Source organism: Eptesicus fuscus, chromosome 23 (genome assembly GCF_027574615.1).
Source record: "Eptesicus fuscus isolate TK198812 chromosome 23, DD_ASM_mEF_20220401, whole genome shotgun sequence".
Taxonomy (NCBI): Eukaryota; Metazoa; Chordata; class Mammalia; order Chiroptera; family Vespertilionidae; genus Eptesicus; species Eptesicus fuscus.
The window spans coordinates 3,730,259-3,753,454 of NC_072495.1; the positions used below are offsets into that span (position 1 = coordinate 3,730,259).

At 54.3% G+C, this 23,196-nt stretch overlaps 1 protein-coding gene across 4 annotated transcripts in view; it reads right to left on the minus strand.

The window, feature by feature from the left end:
* Nucleotides 1-2,115: 2,115 nt before the first annotated feature.
* CABP1 (calcium binding protein 1) overlaps nucleotides 2,116-23,196 on the minus strand; it is a 35,119-nt gene continuing 14,038 nt past the window's right edge. The window contains exons 1-7 of one of the 4 annotated variants that reach the window (XM_054712708.1): nucleotides 23,106-23,166; nucleotides 10,303-10,482; nucleotides 7,345-7,375; nucleotides 6,930-7,073; nucleotides 5,857-5,966; nucleotides 5,475-5,622; nucleotides 2,116-2,570 (exon numbers count right to left, since the gene is read on the minus strand). In XM_054712708.1, coding sequence (XP_054568683.1) covers nucleotides 2,545-2,570; nucleotides 5,475-5,622; nucleotides 5,857-5,966; nucleotides 6,930-7,073; nucleotides 7,345-7,375; nucleotides 10,303-10,482 — 639 coding nt within the window. In that variant the 5' untranslated portion in view covers nucleotides 23,106-23,166 and the 3' untranslated portion in view covers nucleotides 2,116-2,544. Of the gene's footprint in view, nucleotides 2,571-5,474; nucleotides 5,623-5,856; nucleotides 5,967-6,929; nucleotides 7,074-7,344; nucleotides 7,376-10,302; nucleotides 10,483-22,171; nucleotides 22,823-23,105; nucleotides 23,167-23,196 lie in introns of those variants that run through there. The other 3 variants (XM_054712707.1, XM_028147337.2, XM_008142788.3) reach the window with 3 other exon arrangements.

A 23,196-nucleotide genomic window follows, 5' to 3' on the forward strand; every position in this document is an offset into this window, starting at 1 on the left:
AGGAAACTGAGTCTCAGTCTTGGAAAGCAACAGAGCCCTTTCTGTCAGCAATCTTGCTAGGCACCCTAAACCTAAGACACGTTCAAGGCAAGGAGTTCTAGTTTCGGCACTGGAGGAGCAGAGGCCACCCCACTCCGGCCCCCCTTGTCCCGAGCAAGTGGGTTCCTCTGAACAGTGGCCTGGCTATACTGTCGAGTCATTTGATCAAAGACACCATGTCCATTTCTTTTTTTAAGAGGCCATTCTAGGGACAGGAGCGTCATACCTAACACCCTAGCTCCTCCTTCCTACGGTGCCCGCAGAGGCTCAACGGTCGACTATCAGAGGTGCCCACAGAAGCCCTCCAAAAACATTGCATCTCTGACACTGTAGCTCTGGGGCAGAGGTAAGTGGGCACGGGTGCAAGCAGTGCTGCTGCAGAGCACAGAGCCAAAGGCTGAGTCTCAGGATTGGATTATTAGTGAATTTGGAGCTCCCAGCCCTGCTGCCCACAGGGACACGGGGATTACCCAGGCCTCTGGCAGGGGCCCACATTCCCTGCCAGGTCTAAGAACAGGGATCGTCCCTGAGCCGCAACATATGGGCCCGGGATTGTCCACCCACCTCCCACTTCCAGCCTTTAGCCCTCAGCACCCACCCCCAGCTGCCTGGAAAGACACCTGCCTCCCGCGCCAGGGATTTGTAAGTGTGTAATTTAAATTGTGGTCCGCAGCCCCCGGGAGCTTGTTAGAGATGCGAATTGATGGACCCCAATCCTAACACTGAATCACAAGCATCAGAGCAGGGCCAGATCTGTGGCTTAACGAACTCCAGGTGACTCTTCAGCACACTGAAGTCTGAGACCCACTGGCTTGGGTACCCGAGTCCGTCCCATACCCCGGCTGATTATGCCCCACACCTAAGATTCCGGGCAACTTCTACCCACAGACTTCTCCTCTGGGCTCCTTCAACCCTTCACTTAGCCGCATTAATTACAATGATGATGATGGATTAATACTGTTAGGTGGCACAATTCCACTGCAGTTATGGCCACAGCGGCCTGGAGGTGTGCAATGCTATGCCCTGAGAGCCCTTACTGTGGACTTCATTACCCTTTATTACCCTCATATTACATCTCAGTGAACTGAGGTTCAGAGAGGGGACATGACTGGCCCAAAGTCACACAGCAAATAAACCTAGAGCCTAACTCCTCTGCTCCTCTACTTCCTGCTCCGTGGAGAGGGTGGCAGCTGTTTCTACATCTGTCGCCTCACACACACACTGGGATTTCCTCCAGGGCAAAATCCTTGTCATCACTTCCTCAGGAAAGCCTCCCTGAGCTCCCCAGAGGCGGCCAGGCCTCCTGCCTATGCCCGACCGAAGGGCTCTGCCTTTTTCCCTAATGGCAGCACCACAATTTGTAACCACATAACAATATGAGTAGTTCATGTCTGTTTCCCTGACCAGAGGAAGACAGGAAGTAGTGCAGACCCCGCTAGATGCATACCCAATATCCATTCTTTTTCTTATACAGCAGGTCCTGGAATAACGTTTTGTTTGATGAGATGCTAAGGAACTTAACTCTTGCTTATATCCATTAGCCCAGTGGTCGGCAAACTCATTAGTCAACAGAGCCAAATATCAACAGTACAACGATTGAAATTTCTTTTGAGAGCCAAAAACCAACTTCTGCGCATGGGCCACGAAGTTTCAATTGCACTGTACGTGCGCGCCTGCACGTGGTATTTTGTGGAAGAGCCACACTCAAGGGGCCAAGAGCCGCATGTGGCTCGCGAGCCGCAGTTTGCCGACCACTGCCTTAGCCTATGGTAAAACTGATTTCATTATCTGTCGTTTCACTTAAAGTAGCGGAACCCATTGACACCATTAAGCAGGGACTCACTGTAGAACTGTGGCAGCTGCATACCCAGCTGAATTACTACAACCCCATCTCCCTTGTGCAGCTAAAGGTGCCAGGTTCTGGCTTCTGAGGTCAGTGAGGAAGTGGCTGGGTACCTAGTGGCACCCACTAAATGCCTGCTGACTGCAGGGATGTTCCGCCAGTTCCGGTGTGCAGCTGGTACTCAGGAAACACGTCAGCTAACCAGGCCCAGGAGGCAAAGACCCCACGCGGCCTTGCTCTCGGAAATACTTTTATTGGTTCTGAGATTACAAGGCTGAGGCGAGCTGGGATGGGCACAGCGCTAAGGAGGGCAACAAGAGGCTTTGCCCTAGGCAGACATGCTATGTGGGATCTGCTGGCGGGCTCCCTGGCCCATCCAGCCGGCAGCGGCTGGGTACATGGCACTTGGCGCCTTGCATAACCTCTGTGGGCTTGGCACTGTGGCCTCGTTGTCGGTGGGCGCCCCACTTTCCAGTTGCAGGAGTTGTGAATCTTTCACAGTGCAGGGTGGGGGTCCGGGGTGGGCACCTCCCCGGGGTGCAAGCAGGCCCCCTCCACCAGTCCATCCTGGCTCTCGGCAGCTGCAGCAGCGGGCGAGAAGAGCTCTGGCCCCTCTTCTCCCGCCCGTGGGAGCTTGGCAGTCCTGGGGGGCCCTCCCGGCCTCAGCGGGACATCATCCGGACAAACTCTGGTGGGTACAAGGGAGGGGGAGAAAGCAGCAGTCAGGGCCCCGCTCAGGACACCGCCTCCGAGTCTCCCTCAACCTGTGTCGCCCTCGCCATCGCACTGCTCCTGATTCCACGGTGGTCCCCACCTCCATGCGGCCTCTTCCAGCCCATCTTCACACAGCGGCTAGCTCAAGCTTTCTCAGCTGCATATCTGACCCCGTTCTTCACCTCTCACGGATCCCACGGATAATGTCCCATATGCTGACATGACCTCAGGTCCCCCAGTTCTGGCCCCAGCTGACATCTCCAGCCTCATCTCATCTCTCCCACTCACCCCCAATCTCATGCTCCAACTACACAGCTCTCCCTCCCTTTCAGCACCTTAGGTGCCGCTGGCTCCCTCTCACTCCTCACTTTCCAGCTTTCCTGCAATTTGTCCTCTCCCCCTCCTTTTTTTCAAACTAGACTTTCTTTTTTAGAGCAGTTTTAGGTTCACAGCAAAATTAAGCAGAAAGTACAGAGTTCCCATATACTCCCGGCCTCCACACAGGCACACCCTCCCCCATTATCAACATCCCCACCGAGTGGTCCAACTGTTAAAAACTGATGAACCGACATTGACAGATCAGTATCACCCAAGCCCAGCTCACATGAGGGCCCACTCTTGGTGGTGTCCATTCTATGGGCTTTGAAAAGTGTATGATGACACGTATCCACCGCTATAGTCTCATACACCATCGCTTCCCTGTCCTAAGAATTCTCTGTGCTCGGCCTTCTCCCCTCCCCGTCCCTGCACAGCCCCCGGCAACCGCTGGTCCTTTTACTGTCTCCAGTTTTGCCTTTTCCAGATGTGATACAGTTGGAATCATACGGTAGGCAGCCTTTTCAGATTGGCTTCTTTCACTTAGTAGTATGCATTTAAGTTTCCTCCATGTCTTCTCATGGCTTGATAGCTCGTTTCTTCTTCTCTCTGATAACATTCCATTGTCTGGTGGACCACAGTCCATTCATCTACTAAAGGACTTCTTGGTTACTTCCAGGTTTGGGCAGTTATGAATGAAGCTGCTATAAGCATCCACGTGCAGGTTTCATTTGGATAAACAGTTCTTCCTTCTTTTCCCCTGGTAGCTCCTGCCCTTCCTTAGGCTCTGCTCATTCACAGCCTCCTCCAGGAAGCTTTCCCAACCCCCTCCAGCTTGGCACAGGGCCCCTCTGTCCCCACAGCCTGCTATCCACTCCCTCAAAACAGCAGGAACTATACTGTTGGCTTCTGTTTTCCTCGCTGGTCTTAGGCTCCTCAAGGTGGGGGTCAGGTCTCAGCCCGCAGAGGTGTATAATACGTGCTGGTAGAATGAATGGGGGACCTGGGCTTTCAGGGAAGGGCAGGCATCTGTGAGGGGCACTTACCTGGACACAGGACGTCCTGAGATGTTCAGATCTTGTGGTAGCAAAGCCTTCTCTCCATCTAGCCACATTCTACCCAACTGTGAGGGACAACTACTCCCCATAGAAGGCCTCCCCCACTTTGTGTTCTGGACACAGTCTGGCACATACTTATCCTGCCTTTTTAGAACTCAATTATCTGGGGTACAGAGTCAACGTTTTACTGTCTTTTCCCTGTATCTCACAGTGTTGCGAATGGTGTCATGCACAGTGTTATATGTGGTTGAGGTTCCAGGCCTGGGTTCATGACACAGCTCTGCCTCTTAGTGGTTAGGTAATCCCAAGCAAGTTATATTACTCACTGAGCCTCAGTTTCCTCATCTCATGAGGTGCTAATAGTGCAATCCATAGAGACATTGTGAGAATTAAATGAGATAAAACATGTAACGCTAATCAGTACAGTGACTCATACACATATTTACAATAAATGGTAATTATTATGATTGCTACTGATTCCTTAGAAAAAGCTTTCATGTAGCATTAGCCAGGAACTGAGTTATGTGGGAAATGCAGAGATAAAGAGAGGAGGTTCCTCTTCTGGAAACGTTCAGAGTCAAGTGGAGAGACAATAGTGGCACTTGGAGGACAGTGTGAAGAACAAGGATGACCCTGAAGTGCTGTAAGGCCCAAAAGTTCAATCTGGAGAATCAGGGAAGAAGGGCTGAACGAAGTGTCCCACTGCTGGATCTTGAAGGATGAATAGAATTGGGCCCAAGTGAACAACAGAACAAAAGGCATCTTGATAAAAAGAACAGTGTGTTCAAACAGGAGCCCAGCAGGTTCATGGACCACAAGTACTTTGGTGCAGTTGTAAGGTGCAGTGGGAGTGAAGGAATGGTAGGAGCTGTGGTCAGATCTTAGGGGCCTGAGTGTCATCTTGAGGAATGTGGCATTCAGAAAATACTTTCCATGGATGGAGGGATGTGGACAGACAGATGGATAGAGGTGGATGGGGGAAGATGGACACAGGAACGGATGTATGGATGAGTAGATGAGTACTGATAGGGAAACAACAGATAGACAATTAGGTAGAAATATAGGCAGGTGGTTAAAGATATATAAATATATGAACGAATGTAGGGAAGTACAGATGCACGGAGAGATATACATGGGTAGATGGGTGCATGGATGAATGTATGGGTGAATTATGGAAGAATTAGGCATGGGTGGATAAGTGCATAGATAAATGGTTCTATGGATAACTGTTTAGAGGTGGATGAGTGGATAAATAGGACAGATGAAAAGATGGATAAATGAATAGATGGTATAGGTGGGTGGATGGATGGATGGGTAGATGGATAGATGGATGGGTGAATGGATGGATGGGTATAGAGATGGGAGGCAGATTGAAGTGGTGCATGGATGGCAGGATGGAAGGGTAGGGGATGAAAAATTGGAATGAAATGATGGTTGCATGATGGATATATAGTTGGAGGGCTCCATGAATGGTCACTTTCTCTCCCACTTTCAAGCCCACCTACCTTCAAAGTCCACATGGCCATCCCCATTGAGGTCCACATCTCGGATAATTTCCTCTATGTCTCGGTGTCCCACCTGATGACCCAGGAGTTTCCTCATGGCCTCTCGCAACTCACTGGTGCTTATCTCCCCATCACCATTGGTGTCAAACTAGACAGGGCAGGGAGGAGGGAGAGGTAGCTATAACATGGAGACCATCAAAAGCAGATCCCAAGGTTGAGCTCCTTCTCCAGAGTCATTGTCCCCTTTCCCCCAGAGACCCTTCTCTGTCCAGCTCCTTCCCTGGTCTGGGACCCAGGGCTCAAGGTTCTTTTCAAGGTGCCATGCTGGGGTTGGGATTCTAACAGCCTACCACCCCCTGCCTGTCCACTGCCCATGACTCACCTCTCGGAAAGCATCTCGTAGTTCCTTTACACCAATCATATCTGCCGTCTCCGCCAGGAGTTTAGGTCCCATTAGCTCCACAAAGTCATCAAAATCCACTTGGCCACCCACTGGGGACAAAGGAAAGAGCTAGGTCATCCATCTAACCATTCCCCTCCTAGGCAATGGAAGGTCTTACCAACCCCACACTGACTTGTCCAAGGCCAGGTCCAAGGTTTAACCAAAGGCCAAATGATGACAGAGAGGTGACTATGTACAGGTAGTTTGTCAAAGAATGGCTCAGGGAAGTGGCCAGGGGTTGACAAAGGGAACAAATCAGGAAGTGGATAGAGATGGATATGGATGAGAGAAAGAAACATTAGGTCACAGAGACAAGCAAATAATTTCAGAGATAGAAACACATGCAGTAAGGCAGAGAGGGAAGCAGAAAATTCTGGGTGCCTGGCCCACATGTTCCTCGCCTTCCCCTTGTGCAAATGGAAGCTCAACTTCCAATAGGCTCTCTCAGGAGGTATGAGTGTTGGAGGCCTGACCCCCAACTTGGCCTGCTAACAACAGCTTTCACCAGGGACTGGCAGGAGTTTGGGGGATAAATGCCCCAGGTGAGGGCTACGGGATAGCTCTGAGGGGAGCTGCTACACCAACTCCCCGAGTTGCCCAGCAGTATTAGGCTCGGGTCAGTGGTAGCTGGCTTGAGAAGGCACCCTTTGCTGGCTCCTCCTCTTCCCTGTCTCACTTCCTAGTCATCACCTATTAAACAAATGACCTGTGCTTTCTAATTCTTGTCTCAGGCTTGCTTCTGAGAGAACCCAGACCAAGAGGGAAACAGTAATAACACCATCCCTCTGTCCAACTCACGGTGGGCCAGGTATTGGGCTGTTTTAAATACATTCCCAAGCTGACTTCCTGTGCTTCACCCCTCATTCTCCAGGTGAGGAAATGGGTACGTGGTTTTCCCCAGATCACAGAGCTGGAAAGAGGCGGGCCCAGAATTTGAACCCAGGCCTGTCTGACTGCGGAGGGCTGCAAAGGCGAGGACGGGGAGGGAAGGAGGTGCCAGTGGAGGGACTCACGGTTCATGTTGATCTGCTGGGACAGCTCAATAAGCTCCATCTCGGTGGGCATGTAGCCCATGGTGCGCATGCAGTTGCCCAGGTCTCGGCAGTTGATGTAGCCGTCCTTGTCCTTGTCAAACTCCCTGAAGGCCTCTCGGAGCTCTGGGGAAGGGAACAAAGGCGGACATGGTTGGGGAGTGGCGGGGGGGCGGGGGGGGGGGGGAGCTGCAGAGCCTCTGGAGCCAAAGGCAGACATAGGGCCCACTAGCGGGAGAGCCAGAGCCAGAGCTGCCGGCTGTACTCTCCTCTGACCCCGGCTCCATACCAGGCCGTCCCTGGAGGTCAGGGGGTCTCGCCTCTCTTCCCACCAGTCTCCCTTCCCTCAGCTTCCTGGATGGCTGAGTAACCCTTTCCCCTACAGGCCGGGTCTTACCTTCAATCTCCTCTGGCCGCAGGGATCTGTCCTGAAACAAAAGAACGTGTCCTGTTAGCAGCTGCTAGGGGCCCGGAGTCACAAAATGTCCAGCCTGAGGGCCATGCAAGTGAGTGGCAGCAGGCGCTGGGTGGAGGTGGCGGGGCTGCAGCAGAGCATGCCTGGGCCGTGTCCTTGAGGGGAAAATGCGCACCCCCACATCTCCCACAGCATGGCAGATGCCCAGGGACCCAAGAGCCCCATGCAGCCGGGGCACAGACCCTCTGCACCCAGCCCCTTGTTTCAGACACAAGAATGTGTCAGAGGACAGAGCTGGTACAGAGGCAAAAACCTGTAAATGAAACAGGGTCAGCGGGAGGTCACAACAGAGAGGAGGCCTGCAAGGCAATGGGAGCAGAGAGGGCTGGGTGGAGAGAAAGCAGGGACTAGGCAGGCAGCCGAGAGCGACGGAAGGGGAGGACCCAAGGGGTGGAGGCAGGATTAGGGCTGTGCCCTGCTTCCCGGGCACTGCTCTACCTTCTCCAATTTGACCCCCATGCTACACCCTGTCCCGCCACGGGCACAGCATAGGAGCCTGGGGCTGCCAGTGCCTCCGGCCGCCGCCAGGCCCCAAAGCACACATCCAAAGCTCCAAGCAGGCCCAGCTCTCCTTGGGGAACCAAGGAACCCTGGGTCTGGGCATCACAACAGATGGCAGGGAAGTCTCTAAAGAGCAGGCCCGGAGGACGCATGGGGCAGCTCCAGCTGGTGAGGGGCCCGTTGCCCCGGGCCTGCCCAGGAGGGACACAGACTGGCACGAAATGGATTGCTGCCCAGCTGGACCTGCTTAGTAAGCTCCCCAACTGGCCCACGGGGCTCCTCCTCCCCAGATGGCACAGCTCTCTGCCTCTGGGCAGGGAGAACATGGGACAGGTGTGCCCGCCCTGAGGAAGCACGCCAGGTACAGACACGCCTGTCATGAACACAGACACGCCGTGTGCCATCCTGAGCGGGAGGCATCTCAGCTGTGCACATGCCGTTTTAGCCAACAGGGCCAGGGTGGGGAGAGATGGTTGCTGCCCACCCACTCCAAACTGGCCCCAGGGCAAGAGACCCTGACTCTGAAAAATCTGAGAATCTTCTAGAAAGGGGTTACTGAGCAACATCTAGTGGAACAAGCAGGTGCACAGGCCCGGTGCTTAGAAGTGGCTGTATGTGGCAGGACAGCGTGGAGTGTGTCCATGTGCTTGGGACAGGCAGGCCGCCGGCTACGGGTCCTGCAGGTGGCGTTCGAGCTGAGGGTGGGACTCGGAGGGATGTCTGTCTCTGTTGGGTGACTTACGGCGCGCAGCGTGTGGGTTATGCTTTCACACACCTAATCGGGCCTCTGTCCCCCATTAGCTGTTCCAAGTCAGACTGGTTCTTGGGTTTTCGCAGTGCCCAGACCCCCAGTAAGTGCAAGTGAGCGAGGAAGCGAGGAAGTGCCGCGCACGCGCACACGGAGGACTCTCGCTAGGACAAGTTACTCGGATATAACAAGTCCTTTCCCCGGGTCAGGCTCCAGCAGCCCCCACTTCTCCAGGACCCAGCTCTGAGGCACCTGAGAGAAGTGAGGTGCTGCTGCCCCCACTGCACCTCCTCATAGACAGAGTCGGGGAGCGGAAAGCCAGGTGCCCCCCTGCAGTGGGCCTGTGGGCTGGCTGAGTCCTGCTGGCCGGTGCTTGGGTCGCCCCCGCCCCCCCGGGTGCAGAGTGGGGGGGTATGTGTGCTGTGCTTAGAGTAGAGCCAGATGCCGCCGACCCCCGCCCCGGGTGGCAGGAAGACCATGAGCAATTGGGGGGCGGGGGTCAGGTGGAATGGAGCAAACACATACTCCTTTCACTCCAACGTAATTGTCGGGGGAAGAGCTTGGCCTCTAGAGTCAGACTTGAGTGCAAAGCTCAGATCTGCTGCTTCCTAGCCATGGGCCTGGAGCAGGTCACTCCTGTGACCTAGCCAGTCCCGCATCTGTAAAATAGGTCAATACCAGGACCCACCGGCCAGGGCCTTTGTGAGCATCCCGGAAATGGAACCTACAATCATTTCTATCGGTAACACCATCCTCGTTCCCCTCCTCCCTGTGGCTGTCCAAGGCCTGAGGAGGCTGTCCAATAGAGTAGCCACACGTGGCTATTTGAATCCGAATGGGAATTAAACAGAATTAACAATCCAGTTCCTCAGCTGCACTAGTCACATGTCAAGTGCTCAACAGCCACGCGTGGCTAGTGGCTGCCACACTGGACAGTGCAGATTACAGGATGTTTCCATCCTGGCAGCAAGGCCTGCTGGACAGAACTGTGTACTCAGCACTGTTGCTCAGAGCACAGGAGGCCCTAGTCAGACTCCCGAGTCTGAATCCTACCTCCATCACCCACAAGCTGTTACCGTCAGCAGGTTACTTCTCCAACTCAGTTTCCTCATCTGTAAAATGGGGATAATAGTACCTACCTCTTAGAGTTGCTCTGAGTCTTAAGTGAGGCAATGGACCAAAGCTCTTAGCACAGTGCCTGGCACACAGTAAGTGTTCAAAAAATATCCCCAAACATGCCCTGGCTGGTGTGGCTCGGTTGGTTGAGCGTATCCCATGCACCAAAAGGTCGCAGGTTCGACTCCCTGTCAGGGTGTGATGCATATAGGAGACAGTTGATTGATGTTCCTCTCTCTCCCTCTGCCTCTCTCTCTAAAATCAACAAAAACATGTATATATTTACAATCCCCAAACAATGTTGGCTGCTGTTATCATTTCTTGCTGGTGGAGGTGGACTCCAGTGCTTTGCAGCCTGAGTGGGAAACTTCAGGGGTCAGATTTGCAAATTGAGGGTTTGAGGTGTATCTGCTGGGGATGCACACTTCTGTGTACAGAGCCCCTCTTCTTCCCAGCACCTTCTCACACCCGTGAAGCCAAGTCGAGCGCAGCTCCACTGGGGCCAACTTACGTACAGGCTGCCTGTTCTCAGCGAAGCCCTTGCGCAGGAAAATGCAGGCAGGGCCCAGCAGGTTGTGCATGACGGCGCAGTTCTGGGCCAGCATCAGGAGTGGTCCGGGGAGCTCGCCGCTGGCCGCCAGCCCCTCCTCGCTCGTCTGCACCACTCTGTAGCTGGCAGTCTCCTCCTGGCGCATCTTCAGCCAGCACCACGCAAATGCAAAAGAGAGGCAGGCATCACCTCCCTGCCCCGCCGGGCCTCCTAGAGGGGGCTCTCCTCGAGAGCAGACCCTTGGAGTCCAACAGCAGGTCAGAGAGCCCTCAGATGCACCAGGCAGCATCATATCGGTCCAACAGATGGAGTCTCCAATCCTTGACTGAAACAGATGCTCCAGGGAGAGCTGGGTGTGGTATCCACCATGTGGCTCATGTGCGTGCGCGCGCGCGCACACACACACACACACACACACACACACACGACACATATGTGTGCCTAGAATCACACTCACGTGCATGCAAAGGCTCAGAGAGAAAAGCAGGCAGCAGGAGGCTTCTGTTCCCACCAATGGCAAGTTTTCGTTAAGAGATGAATGGAATACATCCTTTTCCAACATTGCCCCAATGTCCCAGCACAACCCCTGGGGCTAAGTTCCCAAACTGACTTCTGATCCTACCCCCACTGGACCCCACCGGAAGGCAGTGAGGACAAGCAGAGCAGCAACGTGGAAAGAGGCTCAGCTAGACGGGAGGGTCAAACCCCGGGGCCATAGCTGACAAACGAAGCGCAGGTGTAAGAGGTGGAGACCGGGACTGAACGATGCTGCGAGTCCGTCTGAAGGAGAGCACTACGTAACCCCAGCCCAAGGCTGCCAGAGACCCTCCGGTGGGCGGTGACACAAAGCACATCTGTGGGTCGGATCCCACCATTTGCAACCTCAACACTAGACACTCTCACCAGCAAGTCTCCCTCCCCCTCCGGCCTTCCCTGGCTCCCTGCCTGGCCCAGCCTGCGACCTCTGAGGCTGGGCCAGGGGCCCACTGCTTACCGAATATAGCTGTGCCCAGGCCCGGGCCAATCCAGTCTCCTCCCTGACGGTTCCCACGCAGCTATAAAAAGTCAGCGCTGCCCACAGACTGCCCTCCCACCCCCAGAGGACAGCAGCAGCATCAGACACAACTTTCTATCCCACCCCGGCCTCCCCAGGACACCCAGGCCCCACACCCACCCTTTTACCTCACTGCACTCTGCTTCCTGCCTCGTTCCTCTAGCTCCAGGAAGGTCATGCCCAGAGGACGGTCCTAACCTCGGGGCAGCCTGTCCTCCGGGCTGAGAAGTAGAACAACCTGCCCCATGTCACCTTGTCCTCTCATGTGTCTTCTCCCCGATGTCCCACCCGGTGGGGCTACACACTAGACTCCCCTCCCACTTGCAGGCCTAGAGGGAGACACAGTATTCTGGCTCCTCAAGGAGCAGCAGCAGCTCCAATGCGCGGTGAAGAACCTCAGCCCAAGGCCCAAGTGCAGTGAGTGCAAGGGCCAGTCTCAGAGAATCTCAGAACCTAAGGGGTGTCGGGTGGGCCAATGGCCACTCGGATTTATGCCAAGTGAGGTCAGAGCCTCGGCCACACTCACACAGGCCTCCAGACGTAGCTGGAGTGAGGGCAGAGCCAGAGGGGCCCTCCCTACTGGAGGCTGGCTCCCAGGAAGCCTGGGATTCCAGTGGCTTCACCCAGGACGCAATCTCGGAGGTGCTGTGAAGAGGCAGCCTTTTAGTCCTGGCGACTCGCACACACATGGCTGAGTGACACAGCCCGGGAAGTGACACGCGGCAGGCGCAGAGCTCTGACAGGTGGTTTTGCACACTGACTTTGGACTCACGGCAGGTGACTCTGGCTCTGCCACCTGCTTGCTGTGACCTGGGGCAGGTCACGTCACCTGCCTGTGCTCTAGTTTCCTTCTATATGCAGTGGGCATAATCATGGCGACTCGGGATTCTTGTGAGACGTGAATGAGCTGTGGCATAGTGCCTAGAGCATGGTAAGAGTGGGAGAAATGGAGTTGCCACGGTGATGACAGGATGATGACGATGATGGTGACAGTGATGCAACTTGAAGAGATGCAGGGTGCAGAAGGCATTTACTTGTGGCCTCAGAGGAAGTGGGAGAATATTTGCCAATCAGGAAAGAAGTGAGAAGGATGGAGAATTTGCTCCCACAAAGAATGAGCCAGTGGTGGCCGAGGAGTTTCCACTGCCTCTCTTGATCATAATCCTGCCTGGCAGCACGCTGCCCCGGGAGGCGGCTGTTCTTCCCCGGCCAGTGATGGCACCTGACAGCCTGGTCTGCCCTGCTCAGAGCCTGGAGCGGCCGCCTCTCACCATTACCAGTTCCCCGAGTGCCACTCAGGAAGCCAAGCGGGCAGCGGCCCACAGGCTGACCGTGTCTCCTGGCACTAAGGGGACGTCTCCTGACAGGAGGGCCCAGCATGCCTCCTGACCTAACAGCTCTCTAACAACAGGAGCTGGCCAGGGTTGCAGGTCAAAGCTCCCCACACTGAGGGATTCAGGAGAAGTTGAGTGAGTAAGCATTTGGTGAGGTAGGAGAGGGGACTGCTGTAGCCGGTGGGAATTTGGACCAGATGACGTGTAAGGGCAGACTCAGAGATCTAAGAATAACATTTTTGACAGCAGGAAGAAGAGAAAGGCAAAAATAAAAAATAAAAATACCAGCTCTGGATTCACACAGACCAGGGTTTAAATCCCAGCTCAGAATCCAGTTGGCTGTGTGACCTCAGCCAAAAGAACTATTTCGTGGAAAAGAGAAAATAAGATAACAAGTTGGATACATTGTAAATATTCAGGAAAAAGCAATTATTATTTTTAAAAAACATGAAATTTCCCTGGCCAGGTAGCTCAGTTGGTTAGAGCATTGTCCCGATATGCCAAGGTTTCGAGTTTGATCCCTGGTCAGGGCACATACAAGAAGCATCCAATTAATGCACAAATAAGTGAAATAACAAATCGATGTTTCTCTCTCTAAAATGAATTTTTAAAATGTTTTAAATTTAAAAACATGAAATTAAATGCAACAAGTTGTATGATCTTTAACCTTACTCCATGGACTCAAAACCTCTCATATATTCTTTTTCCTCCATCCCCCTTCTCAGAAAACCCAGAGTGGAAAAATTATGATTATCACAATATTACTAGCTAACATTTGTCAAGTACTATATTCCAGGCAGTGAATATAGTGCACAACATTCTTAGTTCTCACAATCACTTTACAAGGTGGGTATTAGTATTTATACTTGATGGACAAAAGAACTGAGGCTCAGAGAAGTCAAGTAACTTGCCCAAAGTCACACAGCTGGAAAGAGGAGACCGGAGAAGTCTGATTCTTAAGCCCTCTGCTATGTAAGGAAGATGGGTGGGGTGGAACCAAAGGACAATTCTTATTCTTAAACTCTCCTCTTCAAGAGCCAGCCGAGGGGCTTTTATCCTGTGGTCCTTTAAACTAATTCTGACCAGTTTCTGTTCCTCTGCAACAGCGTGGAGGCCACTTCTGGTACAAGGACTCCACTAAGAAGATAGCAGATGATGGGGGGAGGGTGCACAGAAGAAACAGTCACCCCTCAGAAGGATCTGAGGAGCAGCAAAGATGAAAAGGGAGTTGATGTGAGCAGCTTCGCTACATGAGGAAGCCGATGAGCAGCAGAAATGTCCTAAATTGAGAGGCTGTCAAACTGATGGAGGAGTGAAGATGGGGTTGGGGGCAGAGGTGCCATTAGCTCACCTGAGACCTTGGGTAAGTGTCACTTAGCCTCAGTGACAATGAAGTTCCTTGTTTGGAAAAGGAAGCACTGCAGGAAACGTCCCTATCACTCCTTCTCCCTTTAAATAACATCGATGAGTTTCTTACATGGCCTGACTACGGAGGGCTAGGCATACAGGCAGAGTCCACGTGGAGCAAACCCTATAGATGCGAGCCAGTGTTCATCTGCTTTCCAAGGGAATTCTTGCAAAAATACATCCTCCTGGTGTGGAAGCAATAAACCTGCCACGGAAAGTGACACACAGTCGCTTTGACTTGACACCCTCTCTCTCAATGGAAACAGTTCTGGTCCCTGAACCGGTCTGATCCTAGTTGAGATTCTCTGACCTGGTTCCTTTCAGTGGCAACAGGATCTACTTCAAAACCCGCAGCCCTGGAGGCTTAGAGACCACCAGAGAGGGTCAGAGGCCCTCCAGAGGCGACTAAGGCCCGGGGCCTACTGCTGAGAAGGCGGCTTAGCAGCAGCAAGGTCAAAACTCAACCCCCTTCCAATCCCGCCAGCTCCGAGGGCTCTGTCCACTCTGACATCCTAAGGATCCACGCTTTCACTTACATCCTAGCAGCCCTGTGGTTCTTTCCTAAATCTTGGAGATTCCCAAACACAGTCCCCATGCAGCTCCAAGTCCCAACTTCAACTCAGAGGCTGGACATAGAAAACGGAGGCAGGAGGTAATCCGGAGGTCAGAACAGGGAAGCAGCTCTAAGCAGGACCCACAGGAAGGGTGACAAGCCTCAGATGCGGCCCCCCCGCCCCCCGCATGCCCAACCTCTGGGGCCGATGGGAAGATGGCCCCCCCCCAGCCCAGGTTTTAGAATCCAGGAACATACCTTTCTTGAGAGATTTCTCAGTGGAGACTTGACACAGTTGCCCATCCTAAGCTGAGGCAGCGCCTCTCAGGATCCCGGGGTCCATGAAGGAGGCACCCGGAGGCTCAGAGACCTCAGTCCTGGCCACTGCCCACTGCCAACCCCAGCCTCCCTCTGCCTGCGCCGCTCTTCCGCCAGGACCGAGCCTCTCTCTTGCGCGCGTGCTCTCTCACTCGTCTGCCCGCTCCTGCTGATTCTGTGTGTGTGTGTGGATTGTGTGTGTGGGTTTAACTTTCTGGGCACTTTCTTAAGGAGATGAAGGCAGGAGGGGAGCGTGCAGGGCACAGAGAAAATCGCCCAGACAGCTGATGGCAGAGGGCAGCGGGAGCTGGAGAAGGCGGCCAGATCACCGCCACCAGATTAGCGCTCAGTCCCCTTCCCTCAGCCCCTCCTTTTCCAGCTGCCAAAGCTGTGGAGAGATTGCGGGGGGAGCGGGGCGGGGGGGGGGGGGGGAGAGAATGGCAGCTGCAGCTGGGAATTAAGCCAGCAGACCCAGGAGGGGAATCAGGCTAGTTTGGGTCCCCAAAGCCAGACTGCCTCCCAGCTTTGTGCTTGTATTCTCTCTCTCTCTCTCTCTCTCTCTCTCTCTCTCTCTCTCTCTCTCTCTCCCTCTCTCTCTCTCTCTCTCTCTCTCTCTCTCTCTCTCACACACACACACACACACACACAGACAAACACACGTCCAAATTGCCTCCTGACAATTGCAGCTGGATTGAGAGCAGGCAGCTCCAGTTGAGGGCTCGGGAGCGTTTGTGCGTCTCCATCACGCTCTGTTTCTCACACTCGCCTGTCACTGAAATGGGATGAGGCTCCGGGGCCTGGAAGCACAGCGGAGCCAACAGCAGTGAGCAGCAACTTCTGCTCCCTTCCCAGTGCGCAGTCTCAGAGGGCGCGAGTGAGGGCCACTGACCTTCAATCCTCCGCCTGATCTGAGCCAGGATCTTTCCCCTGCTTCCTTGGGGTGTAGAGCAGAGAGGCCGCCCTTTGCAAAGCAGTCGTCAAGGTCCCACGATGGACTTTTTAGGTGACTGGCTCTTCCTGTCTCTCCAGGTTCCAGCTATGGTGTCAGTCATGTCAAGCCTCATGTCACATTGGAGATCTGCAGCCCCAGCCAGATGACCGGAGAGAAGTCCCATTCCCGGCACCCAGCTTTTCCCAGCAGGGGGCACCAGAGGCAGGTCAGCCCCAGATGAAACCACCCTTACACGCATGCCTGAGCTTTCAGTCCAGAGGCTCCTCTCCCAGGGACTTTTTGTCCAGTTCCGAGTGGCTGGTCAGATCTCCCCTTAGGGAAGGTGAGCAGGAGGCATTGCCCAGAAGGTGCCACAGGCGTGGTCCCAGGGAGCTGGGGAAGGAGGTCCCCGGATGGCTCTTGTCGACAGAGCTATTGCTGACGAGGTCGACATGGGGAGGGTTTAATCAGGCTAGTTATTCAGCGGCCCATGTTTGGGCCAAATCTCCGGAGAGGGATATGGAGAAGGAGGGGTACCCCCTGAGGACCGATGAGGAGTCTGGGGAGTTGTTTTCGCCTAAAGGGCAGAAAGGAGTGAAGACACTGGGGAGTTGGAATTAAAAGAGCAAGCAGCCAATTTAAGCGCCTTCTTCAAAGACGTGTTCCTTGGAAACAGCTTAAAGCAGCATCTGGGGTCAGGGGTCAAGGGTCAGGGTCATGCACGAAGAAGAGCAATGGACTCAGATGAATGAGAGGATCGGCAGGCCTGGGGTTGAGTCCTGGCTCTGCTGGCTTCTGACTTCTTACATTCCAGAGCTTCAGTTTCCTTGCCTGGAAAATGGGGTTTCCTCTCTCTTCCTTAAAATGCCTACATGGCAAAGTGCATGGCACATATGGGTACTCTGTAAGTAATTATTAAAATGGAGAAAGAAGGATCACTTGTCCAGTACTTACGTGCCTGGGGAACAAGAGAAACACAGTCCCCGCTTTCAAGGAGCTGACATTCTAGCAGGTGGGCAAGCGATATTAAATAGCCAGGAACACACGGACTTAATTACATTTTAGCTACATGCCATCAAGGGGAAGCACAAACACTCTAGGGATGCGGTTTAATTCAGAAAGATCAGAAAAGACTTGCAGACCAAAGCCAGAAAACTGGCCATCTGCAGATTCTGGTGAAAAGCTAGGCTCACAAATGAGGGATTATAGAATTGTAGCCCTGAGATCTATATAATTTAATTAACCAATGTCACCCCAATAAATTCAATAAAAAATTAAAATGGAAATATTTTAAGTAAAAAAGAAAAGCTAGAACTCGCCAGGGACCCCATGGGGGAATGCGTTAGGCTTCACACAGGAACCAGTTCATACGAACGACATGAGCAGACACTAGTACAGGAACAGGCAGGCGCACAGTGTAAAGCAGCTTCCCTCCCCGGCCGCCGATTAGGCTCCTGGCAGCTTCCCCGGAGATGCTGACTGATCGGGCATAGGTGGGCTCGGACATTGCCGATGAGAGCACTCCAGGCAATGCTAACCTGCAGCCAGTGTTGAGAACTGCTGACACAGAGCCTAAGAGCTTGGAATGCAGAGTCAGACTTGGGTTCAAATCTTGCCCTGCTGCCTAGCAACTACTGGATGATCTTGAGGACATGTTAATCTTTCGGAGCCTCAGTTTCTTTATTGATAAAATGGGTACTCTAATAACCCTTCCCTCAAGGGCTCTTCTGAGGAGTTAATGAATACATGCAAAGGGCTTGGCACAGTGCCAGGAACAGAGAAGGTACCCCTTCCCCTGCCCAGCATTGGTCTTAAATGGCCAGGGCACCCACTCCTGCCCCCTGCAGGCCATCCCAGAGCACAGCACCCACTTGTCAACCTCGTGATATGTCTGTCCTTTGAAACAGCAGACAGGACAGCTGTCTCCTGTAGAAAAGGCATGCACTTTGCCCTGGCACACTCTTAAAAATGTTGCTCACTTTGGATGCAGATAGGGGCAGATGGCTTGACCTTTGGCAGAAAATTTTTAAAAGGGCTGAACCGTGGAAGCTTCTAGAAGGGGCAAAGGCATCACACAGGTCCATCCACCCCCATTCCTAGTCACTGTGGCATCAGGCCCCAGGCCTCTGGAAGCCACACTTTGAGTTCTGGAATGGAATAATAGGATCAGAGGGATGAGAAGGATAAACCCGTTGCTGATTATTCCTGATTAGGAGGGACACTGGTCTTCAGTGGCCCTGATCAGTTCTATCGCCAGCACTTGAACTTGGATGGCAGCCCAGTGCTAAGACGCTCAGGGAAAGCTGGGTCGTAACTTGAGAGGTACTTTATGGTTGCTTCTGACAAACAGGAAACACACAGGTGACTTCCCACCAAACCAGCATGGCGTGGCCCAGACAGGCTGTTCAGAGAGGCAGACCACAGCACCGTGCTGCGTGACCTTTGGACAAGCCACTTCCCCTCTGAGTCTCTCTTCTCATCTCTAAAATGGAGGAGGATAATGCTAACCTTCACAGGTTGCTGTGAAGTAAAGATAGTGAGAAGATACTTTGTCAGTTGTTTAGTGGGCTCTAGACTAAGGTCTTCAGTACCCTGTTGCTCCTCCAGGACAGCTAGAGGCAAATGCAGACACCTGGGGACTCTCTGGTTTATGTTAACCACAACTGACCTCTCAGGCCCCAGAGAAAAGGCCATTAGGGCCGTCAGCCCTCTCAGAGAGCGGAGGGAGAGGCGGCGGGCAGGAGTGAGTACTATACACAGTCCTCACCCTAGAAACACAGGCCTAGCGGACTAAATCTGTTAGGGCCCAAGCCATCATAGCCTCTCTCCCCATCTAAACCATAGGAGCTAAGACCCCTCTGCAGCTCAGTGGCTGGAGATATCAGCCACTCATTCACTGGTTCACTCATAGGATCTAGGATCACAGTGATCCTACTATGTGCAAAGCAGTCTGGGAATTGGAATAGCATACCAAATCAAAAGAGGCATCTCTATAGCTAGAGAAAGAAAGGTGGGACAAAGCTATGGGTTTTATTTGTGTTTGCCTCCTCTACAAGTGGTGTTACTTCCCAAATTTAAGGTAAGGAGCAGAAAGACCCAATGCCAAGACCCAATGCCAAGAATTGCCCTAAGCCACGTCTATTCTGAGTTAATTTCTGGTACCACGTCTTCTCTCCGGGTGACATGTCCACTAAGGGGGTACTAGGAAAGGTCCTTTGCCATTCAGCTCCTTCCCTTAATATCCTTCCTCACCTGGCTCAGAGACAGCTTTTAAAGTACAGGCCCTCATTTGGGCACTTACTCTGTAAATAACAACAATAACATCAATGAAGGCTGCCCTTTTTCCAGCACCCACTCTGAGCCAGGCCATTTGACATGCTTAGTCTTGTATACTTCATACAACTGTGCAAGGTAGTTTTTGTCAACCTGGATGAACCCAGACCGAAAGAGAAAATAAGAGGCCCAAGTTCACAGCAATAGGCAATGACGGAGCTGGGATTGGAACCTGCAGCTCTACTGTCTCCCAAGCCACCATCCCATGCTTTAGTCTTAAAACCACATGGTCTCCCTGCAGGCAGTGAGGATGCCCTGTGAGGTCACTGGAAGAATCCTAATTGCTGTTCCCCCTAATTTAGGAGCCTATCTCGGTATCTTCACTTTAAACCCTTATTCTATTACAAATATAAGGAAAACGGCCTGACCCAGCCCTTGGTGGTTAGTCAACAGCAGCTGCAATAATAATAACTAGCATTGCTAGAGCCTTTGGTCTGGACCACACATTGGTCCAAGCTCTGTACATATCACCCAATTTAATCTCCCCAAACCTGGTGCGGTCCTATGAATTATCCCTGTTTTGCAGATAAAGAAACAGGCTTCATGAGGTTGAGTCACTTAAGGTTAGGAGATATGAACGTGCTTCCCCGGGGTTGTATTTTGCCTAAGCAGATCCGACCTGAAAGGTTCCGTATTCAGAAGCCCATTGACCTTCCCTTGGTCCTGACCCTGTCTCCAAGGGCAGACGTCTAAGTGCAGAAGGAAGGGAAAGGAGACGGATTTCCCTCCCTCGCAGGAGGCTGACACGGAGCCCCAGGCCAGGTTTTGCTGCTGCTGTTGTTCAGCACATGCCTGAGAGCCGTCAGCAGGGAGCCCAAACTGGCTGTGCCCGAGCTTTAAAGGGAACGTCGCAGCTCCAAGGGCAAGAGCTTCCCGAGGCAGGTGGTAAATATTTGATGGGCCCTCAGCTCTTCCTGACTCGGATGACTCCGGTGACATTTCAGAACATGGGGCTGCAGAAGAGCCTTCGTTTAATGACTGAGAAAGTAGAAGTGGGAGAGAAGCAGGTAGCTGAGGTGCTCTGAGCTCATAAAGGGCCTATGCGGGCAAAGTCTGCAAGACTGGAAAGAAAGGGCTCATTTCCCAAGAATGAAGCCAGATCACCAGCAAACTAACCAGAAAATGAGCGACTCTGGGCCAATAACCTACCTTTCCAAACGGCTAAACTGTAAGCTTCACAATAGCCCTGGCTGGTTGGCTCAGTGGATAGAGCACCAGCTGGCAGGCTGAAGGGTCCCAGGTTGGATTCCAGTTAAGGGCACATACCTTGAGGCTCAATCCCCGGCCCTGGTCAGGGCGAGTGTGGGAGGTAACCAATCATTATGTTTCTCTCACATCAATGTTTCTCTCTGTGTGTCTCTCCCACTCCCTTCCAGTCTCTCTAAAAATCAATGGGGACAATATCCTCGGTGAGGATGAACAACAACAAAAGACACCACACACATAAAATATCCAGAGCTCCAGCTGTCTTGTTCACTGTTGTCTCCCGAGCAATGCCCCAACGCCCTACACCTGCTCACTGATACATAAGCCACTGCAGCAAACTTCTCCCTCAACACGTTGGCACACTAACTCTTACAGCTCTGCATCCAAATCTCTACGATGGAGAACTGTTTGCAGCGAACTCGGAGGACTCCCCGCAGGAACAAAGCCACACACTGGAGCCTATCACACCACCACAGCAGCCCCGTGCAACCCAAATCCATGCGCAGCTGCCTTCATGTCAGACCTCCACCGGCATCAGCCGCTGCGTAGTACTTTGAAAAGGAATGTGCGGATCTGAAGCAAAGCACACACGGCCTCCTTGGAATTCTGATCCAGCATTGGCAAGCCAGGAGCTTACAGCGGCTTCTTTACGCTACTTCCTAGCACAGAAAGGCTCAGCCCCCCTTCCCCCACACACCATGCAAACAGCCTGATCAGACCTCTGCATCCTCCCCCCAGCCCCCCCCCCCCCCCCCACCCCGCTGCCGCAGAACTGTCTCAGGCTGTGCAGTGAGTTAGATTGAGTTATGGGCTCAGAATCAGAGGCTATCCTGGCTTTGCTCAGTTCACGGGTTCCTTTCCGCCGAGCTCTCCCCAGCAGCACACCCTCAAACTAGATTATGACAAGGGATTGTTTTTAAAGGGCAGCTGCCCAGCTGCCCGGGACCCTTGAGAGAAAGGCCTACAGGAAACCAAAGGAGCCAGTGCTGACTCCTTAGTGACCTTTCTGACCCTGGAATGCACACCACCTCAAGCTGGGAGTCTCTGGGGAGTCTCTGGGTATTGTTCCTCATCCTCTGACTCACAACTGCCCAACTGCCATCCTAATGGCATCCCTGAAGCAACAACCTCCTTCCAGCACCCCGAAGTTCCCGTTTGAGCCATCGTCCGACAGCCCTCCATGCCTACAGACACTTCTCTTCTCAGAGTTTAGCTCTCCCAGTTCTCCCCAGGTCTTTGTGGCCACCACAGGCAACGGTCAGGGTCCTTCATCCCCAAGCAAGGCTGTGCCCCAAGGTCCCCCACTCTTGACTACAAGACTCCAAACCCTTTGCTCTCTTGAGTTGCTCACTGGTGGTCTTGGCCAGAGTCCAGAGGAGTGGGTCAGAGCGCCACCTGCTCAGAGCGCCCCTCCGTGACCCCTTCACCTCTCCAGGTGGCTTGCGGAGGTCGATCGCCTCCCGGGACCGGCCCTCTCTGGCAGACGGAAGGCGGCTGAGCAGCGGCGCCTCGCCCCGAAGAGGCCGGAGCGTGGACAGCGCACAGGGTGCTGAATCAGGCACCGGGGAGGAAAGCGCAGGCAGGGGCGCGTGACGGGAGGGCCCGGGCAGCAGGACGGCGGCTGTGGGTGCGCAGCCCGCGGCAGGGTCCCGAGCGCCTCTCCAGCGAGCACGGACGGACGGGAGGTGCGGCCCTTACCTGGCCGAAGGCGGAGCTGAGCATGGGGCGCAGCCGGTGGAGGAACGGGTCTGCCTCGGACGCGGCAGCTGGAGCGGAGACCCCGCGACTAGGGGCTCGCTGCGCGCACCGGAGGCCGAGCGCCGGGGACAGCCCCCGTTCCTCCCCATCCCGCCCGCGGGCCGGCGGCAGCGGCGACTGGGGAGAAGGTCGGGACGCTGCGGCCGCCCGCAGCGCCTCCCGGGGCCTGCAGTGCGCCTGGGGGAGCCCGCAGCGGCTTCCCCGCACGCCCTCCTCTCGCGGCGCCGGCCGGCACAGGGGCCTCCGTAAACTGGGGTCCCCGGACGGCGGTGGCGTGCCAGGGCAGGTGCTGGGCAGCCGGCGGCTAGGCAGCCCTGGCTCCCGGGCAGGGCCCTGGCGGGGAACCCGGCTGCCCCCGCTCGTCGCAGCCGCCTTCAGCAGCGACGTCTTGGACTCGCTTTTGGCGATGTGCGAGCTCATCGCAGCGGGGCCGGCGCTCGCATGGCCGGGCAGCGGAGGCGCGGTGCGGCACCGAGCGGGCCCTCCGGTGGGCAGAGAGCAGGGCGTCCGGCGGGAGCCAAGCCCGAGGACGCGCTGGAGGCGGGCGCCGTACCCGGGCCGCTTAAATGCGGCCCCGTCTCCGCCACCCATGTGATATCGCAGCCTCTACACCCGAAGTCCTGAGCTCCCAGGTGGCTGGCGGTCCGGATCTGTGGGGGTGCCCGCCGGCTGTCCCCGAGAGCCCACCCCCAGCTCCGGGCGGCCCAGGTACTGCCTCGCCCCGCCCCTTTCCCCGCCCAGCGCTAGAGGAGCCTCGCTTGCGGGCGGCCCCTGGCGGCCTAGGGGGCGCTGTGGCGCGGAGCAGGGAGCACAAGGGAAGGGGTTTAGCCAAGGGCCCCAAAGACGTCCCGTCTTTGGTATCGCCGGAACTGACCCTTAACACGCCTGGAGGCCCCCACAGGAACCCAGAAACCCCGGAACCTCCAGAAATGCAGGCGGGATGCACTCCCCAGGGGACACAACTT